Source organism: Arachis ipaensis, chromosome B09 (genome assembly GCF_000816755.2).
Source record: "Arachis ipaensis cultivar K30076 chromosome B09, Araip1.1, whole genome shotgun sequence".
In the NCBI taxonomy this organism is placed as follows: Eukaryota; Viridiplantae; Streptophyta; class Magnoliopsida; order Fabales; family Fabaceae; genus Arachis; species Arachis ipaensis.
In genome coordinates, this window is record NC_029793.2 from 79,434,488 (window position 1) to 79,442,513 (window position 8,026).

At 32.9% G+C, this 8,026-nt stretch overlaps 1 protein-coding gene across 1 annotated transcript in view; it reads right to left on the reverse strand.

The window, feature by feature from the left end:
* The window catches only part of LOC110266352, a gene marked incomplete at its 5' end in the record, with an annotated part of 2,891 nt that continues 1,262 nt past the window's right edge, over positions 6,398-8,026 (reverse strand). Inside the window, 4 exon segments of the mRNA XM_021110838.1 lie at positions 6,398-6,612; positions 6,705-6,736; positions 6,819-6,875; positions 7,830-7,899. Of these exon segments, the coding sequence (XP_020966497.1) occupies positions 6,541-6,612; positions 6,705-6,736; positions 6,819-6,875; positions 7,830-7,899 (231 nt within the window).

Here is an 8,026-nt window from a genome sequence, read left to right on the forward strand (position 1 = left end):
GACAGTAACATCTTACCTCGTCCGAAAATGGTCGTTAACAGGGGGATTCGGTGCCGAATTACGACTTCGGTTTACGCTGAGTGATTACACTCCCTATTTACGGCCAATCCTTAAAAGTGTTTTACTTAGAGCAGCTATCATATCTAGGTTTGGTTGTTTGTTGGTAGTTAGTTTCAAATTAAACAAACAGTGAAATCGTTTGCTTATTTTTAGTTCTCATAAATTTGGAGCCCAGTAGAGAGTTCCTTAACGTCCCTTCACACGTTTAATAACCAATACCCACATATAAAAACCCCAAAACCCAAACTATTGTTTTTAACATTAACTGTTCTTTTATTTCGATTGTTGATTCTTTCGAGAACCGTTCCTCACTCTTAACTTTAAGGATAGGAGTAATAATAGGAGTTAACACTACCATTAACAGAAAACGAGAGTGAATCAGTTGGAGATTGTTAACTTCCTTTCAGTTCACTCGTTTTAACTGAGATTAGGTGTTCTGGATTAGTTTCTAATCGAAATCACCTTAAGTTCGGTTGATCGTTAGGAGTTAGTAGTTAGTTATTTACTCAAACTGTTGAGTTTTCAGAGGTTAGTGAGTTAGTGTTCGGTTCTCATATTTTTTTAGATGAGATTTAAAGTTGGTTCATAAAATAGTTTGTGAACCTTCCGTATTTTCCTTTCGTACCATTTATCGTTCTTAATTATTTTAGATACTGATGGTTTACGTTTCATTGTTATTATTGTTGAGTTTATTTGTAGTTATTTGTTTCTTTGTAGTTTTAACATAATTTCTTTTAATTCTAGTTGTTCTCAGTACTTGTATTTTCGTTGTTTTATTTCCTTTATCTTTTATTTTGATTTTCTTGTTTCTACATTCTTGTTATTTTACGTTCCTTTGATTATTTGGTTTCTTTGTTAATTTAAGATTGGGATTCTCTTTAGATGGGATTTAGATAGGATTAAGATCTCTCTTCTCTCTCAAAGAGAGAGATCTTATACTGGATTTCGTACAATGATTTGATGAGGATTAACGAGAGGGGAACAAGGGAGAACTTAAAACGAACTTTATCGAAGTCTTTACTCAACCTAACCCAAAACCTCCGGGTTTTAAGTAGGGTTGCATAACGTAATTTACTCCAGTGCACGACGAACAGTGCGCATGCGCACCCAGTGCACATGCGCAGTGAACTACTTGAGACCAGCGTATGCGGAGCGTACCGTCTAAAAGTCTTGAAGTAAAGAAGTACTAAAGAGGTGAAAACGTATAAAAAAGAAGTAAGGAAGTTAGGTTAGACACGGAAAATTTGGACTTCAGTGAGTTGTTTATGTAGTCCCGTAGTTTCCCTTAATTTCACTTATTTTAAATCGTTAATATTCCGGATTTTTCGTACGAAAGTTAGAATTCGTGTTAAATACTCTTTAAGTATTTTGGTATGATAAAGTAACTTATTTACACTCTTTTCAACTATTTTAGGTGATTTAAATTGTGTTCTATTTGGTGTTTTAACCCCAAATAGTTGGAGGGTGTGAATTTGGTTCGTACAGGAGTACGATTTGAGTTCTTACTGTTCTTTCCCCCATAATGAATAAGTTATGTTTTACAGATTTACGTTTGATAGATATACGTTACGTACGTTGATGAACCAGTTTTATTTAGTTAAAACTTCTTATGTATATATTTATATTCCCGATTCCGTTATCGTTAGTTTAGTTTAGGTTGTTAACTAATCTCAGTAACTTCTCTTAAATATTGAACGTTCTATTCTTTATTTTTGACCACCTTTGTATCTTAAACTCGTTAGCTTAGGAGTGGCCTACACATATGGAGATTAGCGAATTCACATATTCCAACTAAGTGAGTTAAGAGGAGATTAGTACGAAAGGTTCTAAACAAAAAGTATATTGTTAGTTGTTAATAAGTTACGTACGTATGTTTATAGTACTCCTGAAAGATGTTCCAACATTACCCCAATCCTAGTTCCATCCTAACATAAATCAATTCACTCGAACTTTAAACTTAGAAACTAATTGAATTCGAGAGTGGATTGGATGTTGGATAAATTGAGATTACGTTTGGATTGATGGGTAAGAAGTGCAAAAGTGCGTGAGTACGTAAGGAAGGTTAAGTGTAGGGAGTACGTAACTAATAATAACTTGAAAAGAAACCCCGTAAAACAGGGCAAAAATAACGAAAAAAAAGGAGAAAAAGAAAAAGAGAAAAAAATAATAATAAATAAAAAAAGGATTGATTTTATATATGTTCTCGTAGTTACGTATACTAAATTTGTAAATTACGTACTCATACGTGGGTTAAGGGTTCTAGAAGTTGTTTTATAAGTTTTTAAGTGAAAATGGAGTTGGTTACAAGGGTTTGAAGGGGTGTGAATTTACTATGTGTGAGAGTGATCGACCACGTGCTTTAACACTAGAGTTGCCGTGGTTTTTGAACCATACGTGCTAACATTAGAGTTGAGGAAAAGTGTTGAGGTGTGTTGATTGGTCGTTCACGTGACCCAGCAGGTTCATTATTTGGAATGCACTCATTCCCAGCTAGGGTTGTGATCAATTTTTTCAATTTTCATACTCCCATTATATATAGTATAAATATAGATAGATAACAGTATAAATATAAATATTAATGTCTAATAAAATTTATTTTAATATAATTTTGCCCCCACAACTAAAATTTTCTAGGTCCGTCACTAACTCTACCCTCTATTACACTGGCTCTAGACTCATAACACGTTCGCATACGTGAGAGCACTTGGCTGAACCAAATGCTCGCGTATGCATGATGTTTTTGCGTACGCATGCATATCAGGTTTTCAAAAAGCTGATATGCTGTAGAATTCAGTTTTTCAACCCAATTTTTAAACTTTTATAACTTTTTGTACAAAATTCATTTTTCAACCATTCTTGAACCATTGGATAGATTATTAGATAATTTTTTATAAAAATCTACTTTCGTTGAATTTTCAACTCTGAGGACCGAGTTACGGCCTGCCAAAGTTGGTCAAAAATCAGTTTTCAGAATTTACCAATTTTTTCGAAGGTTCACAAACCACGTTAATTTTCACTCAATAAAATAACCCCCCAAGCCATTCAATTCAATCATTTACAGTCAACCAAGTTTAAACCTACTCAATTCACATACTGTAACTTTAAATCATTAACTTCACATCTCAATTTCAAGCATAACATTCCAATAACTTACCGAACTTACCTTTCACGGTCTCTGGCCCAAAATTCAAAGCCTCCAGCCCAACATTCATCAATTCAACTCATAATTCATAAATACACAATCACTAACTAAATTCATTATGAACAATACATAAATTACACATATTCATTCCATCCAATACACAATTCAAACTTATTTTTAGGGGCATCTGGTCTAGGATTTCATGTCACATTACATGGTATTTAAATAAAACTTAAACTATACCTCTAGGAAGCCAAGATCAACCCTTAATTTTGGATTTTACCAAGGTTAGGCTCCAACTTTCACCTCCACCAAGCTCAAGCACCACCAATGATCAATTCACTACCTCTAATTCTCAATCTACATTAATTTCACATAATATTCACAATATTCAATAACTAGGGCTTTATAAAACTTCATAAACACATGAAAAAGTGGCTCTTACCTTTACCCATTGAATTTGGTGATGAAATCCAGCTATAGCTCATAATAGAGCACCCCTAAACCATCAAAATCATAAGATTTCTCAATACCCAAAGCTCAAACTCGAATTTGTCATGTACAAAAAAAATGAGATAAGAAAATAAGAAATTCTCACCAATCTATTCAGATAAAAATGTAGAGGATGAGATGGGCTTTGCGTGACCGCAAACGGTGCAATGATCGGAGCTCCAGAGATGAAGTTATGGAGTTTTGAAGATCAAAGGGGTTAGGGTTTCTCTCTTCTTCCCTCTCTTCTCTATTTCTGCATGAAACACAAATGAAGGGGGTTTTAGTGCTGAACTTGCACAAGTGTATGGCTTATATAGTGTGGGCTTGGGCCTAACTTAGGCCTGGTTCACTCGGTTTAGCCCGTTGGCCCAATTTTGGGCCAAAACCTTTAAGACTAGTGTCTTAATGTGTATTCTAACTATTTTCATTTACCCAAATTATGAATTTTAATTTCTTAACCCTCCTTACTCATAATTAATTTCTCACTAGCTATACCGGATAGGTTTAAGCCAGTACGGTAAGCTAAAATACTAGAACACATTTTACGCATTTTTCTGTAGAAAATAATATTTTTCCACTAAGAAAAATTTACTGAATCCAATTATCATAGTTAAAATTTCAAATTATGAATTCTAAATTTTCCAACCCTTTTGTCCATATTTAATTAATTACTTATTTAATTACGATTTAACCGAATTTTTTACATTCTATCAACCTAATTAAAAATTTTGTCCTCAAAATTTAGTTTCTTGTGAATAAGTGCGGGTAATCCTTTCTCATGTCTATTTCAAACGACCAATCATGCTCCTCAATTTCGGCTTGACTCGAAGCCACCTTAACCAATTGAACTTCTTTTTCGCGGAGCTTCTTAATGCTCACATCATCAATCCGAACCGGAGCAACTTGAAAAGTCAGATTCTGCTTCAATTGAACTGACTCAGAATCCAATACATGGGTCACGTCCGGGGTATACTTCCGAAGTTGCAAAATGTAAACCACGTCATGCAAGTTTGAAAGATGTGGTGGTAGAGCCACTTGATACGCCACAGAATTGATCTTCTTCAAGATCTCAAATGGGCCTATGCATCAAGGATTCAATTTCTTTATCTTGATTACTCTTCCAATACCTGTCGTGGGAGTGACTCTCAGGAATACATGTTCACCTTCTTCAAACTCTAACGGCTTTGTCCATCGATCCGCATAACTTTTCTGATGGCTTTATGCAGTGAGGATCCTAACTCTAATTCTCTTGATTTTCTCCGTTGTCTCAGCTATCAATTCGGAACCTAAAAAACTTGATTTTTTAGGTTCATACCAACACAGAGGCGATTGAAATTTTCGTCCATAAAATGCTTCATAAGGAGCCATCCCTATTCTTGCATGATAACTGTTGTTATAGGCAAACTCCACTAATGGCATATACCTATCCCAACTTTCTGATTGATCCAACACGCATGCTCTCAACATATCCTCTAAAGTTTGAATTGTTCTTTCTGATTGTCCATCCGTTTGTGGGGTTTAATTTTCCTTTTAGGTTACATAATTACCATATTTTTGTCATTCTTTCTTAAATATCTTTACCCTATATCACTCCAAAGTTACCATTTTATCCTTAAACTTTTTTATATGACCATTTTATCCTTCTTTAACATATTTATACTTTTACCCCAAATCTTTATCATATTTTACAGTCTTATCCCTATATTTATCATATTTTTAATTTTATCCCTATAGTTTATCAAAATTATATTTTTGCCTGGAACTTTATTTTATTTATATTTTGACCCAAATTTTTTTATAACATTTTATTTTTATCCCTAAATTTTTTATATTTATATTTTGCCTGAATGAGTATTTGTGATGAATTATAATTGTTTGGAACTATTTATGATTGAATTAAAAAGTTGATGATGATGGTTGAATTGTTTAATGCCCTTTGGAGTCAAAACGAAATTATATGAAAGTTTAAAACAAGTGAGAAAACTTGTATGAATTTGCTCAAAAATAGAAAGTGAGAGTTTGAATGATAAATAAATTATGCACCCAAAGAAAGAAGAATAGGAATTAGAAGTGAAAAGAGAATAAAGATCAAATAGGCAACATAATGTAATTTAGTATTAAAAAAGATAAAAAAAAAAGGCTAGACACTTATTTTAAAGGTTTTGGTCTAAAATAGGGCCAACGGGCACAAAATTACAAATGGGCCCAATTGGGTCCAAACCCATGATATATAAGTCCTTCACTCAACCCATTTCAACTAATTTCTTTCCCAAAGTGAGAGAGAGCAACGCACAAGAGAGAAGAGAGGTGCCTTAAAGCACTATTCATCCCAAACTTCAAACCCACATAACTTTCAATCCGTAACTCCGATTCAGTCACTAATGGCGACCACTTTTTTGGTCGTTAAATTGGTCATTGAGAAAATAGGTCGCTAAATAGCAACTAACTTTTTGGTCGCTAAATTGGTCGCTGATAAAATTGGTCGCTAATGCCTGACTTGAAAATCTAAAATCGGTCGCTAAATCAGTCACTGTTACTAATTTTCTAATTATAGATTTTTACAAATTTCACATATATCACTATTAAAACTTGATTTTCATAAGTAACTATATTTCAACAAAATATAAAAAAATCAAACATAGATCAATTTTTCAAATAAATACAAAAAATATTCACAATATCTATATCAAAATATAAAAATAAAAGGAGACAAAATTCATAAATATATCAAATTTATAATCTACAATCCCAATGTATATTGATAGCTTTATAGCCAATGGCCCCAAATGTATGCAAAAAAACAAAGGAAAAAAAATTCATTTACATAAAGTAAAAAAAAATTCCATTTAATTTTTGACAACCTGAATAAACTTCATCATGCCATATGGAGTTTCATTAGTAAGACTAACATATCTAATCTGCAAAGAAGTTCAACACATTTTATTAGTCATGATTCGGTAATTATTTATTGAAAGATCGAAACTTGTACTAGATTGACAATACCAATTACCTTCCTCAGTTTCTCCAAACATTGGAACATACCTACAATGTCAATGTATCAATTAAAGAATTAGGATATATCAATCAGACCAAAATACGTATAAGCTAACATAAACATACAAACTGATTAGGCCAATGAATTTGATAAAGATCAATATAATCCATTTGTATGCATAACAAACTGCATAAATCAAATCAAAATTTTGTTAGAATATAGTCCCAGACACAGGATCATGAGATGCAATCCCTTTCAAACAGAATGTAATACAGCATCAACTTTACAATAATTACTATTTATTCAGTTAAGGAATTCCATTGGAAGCTAAACAACTATTCCTAATGTACCTACAAATTCCAGTGTCTAGACCAAACGAAACCGTGAATTCAGAAAGAGAGCAATCAACCTATTATCAATGGCTTCAATAATATTGCTGCCATCTAAACATTTTGGACCGCCTCTAATCCATGTCATCTGCCCAGATGGTCCAGCAACCTGTACAAAATTAAAGGTAGACATTATAAACAACAATGATAAGATAATTTAAAAAAATATAGCAGAATCTCCAGTTTTTGCTGCTAAATACAAGTTTGTCAAACAATCGAGATGCGTCCTTAACGCCTACTACATTCATTAGATTATTCAACTTGCTGCTTCACAAACCCCCAAGCAGAATTGAACATTATCTACTTCACAAACCCCCCAGCAGAAATCTTATTTTGCAAGCCTGTATATCACATAGGGATTTATTTTAATATGGTTACATTTCAGGTCATTTGCCAAGAAATCTATATAGAAAATTAATATGACTACACTGCAGAACAATAATACTATCTAGTGTCAGTTTACAAACGTAATTTGTTAACCTTTGCATATATGATTTATAAAGGTTGCTATAAAAAGCACTCTTAAATTTGGGTTTCAAAATTCCAGCATCCCATCCTTCAGAAAAGAATGCAGATAATATAAATCGAAACTACCAAAGCAGGATAATTAAGATTCAATCTTGAGATCAAGTATTCTCTTAAGGTAACTTTCTTTAGGTAGGAGTCATATATTATCATATACAACATCCATCTCAATCAAATTTAATGAATAACTTTGATGCATATGCAAACACATAAAACTCATGCTTACTTTTCGACGAATCATCATTGTCCTCCTCTTCATCGTCGTCAAAGTCTTCATGTTCTTTGTCATCAATACCCTTTTGAGCAAAATTTGAGAAGAAAACAAATGAGATCCAATTAAAAAAACTTCATTTCTAATTCTTATGCAATCAAAATAAGCACAAAATGCATGATACCTCATGTTTAATTGAGCCTTCAAAATTT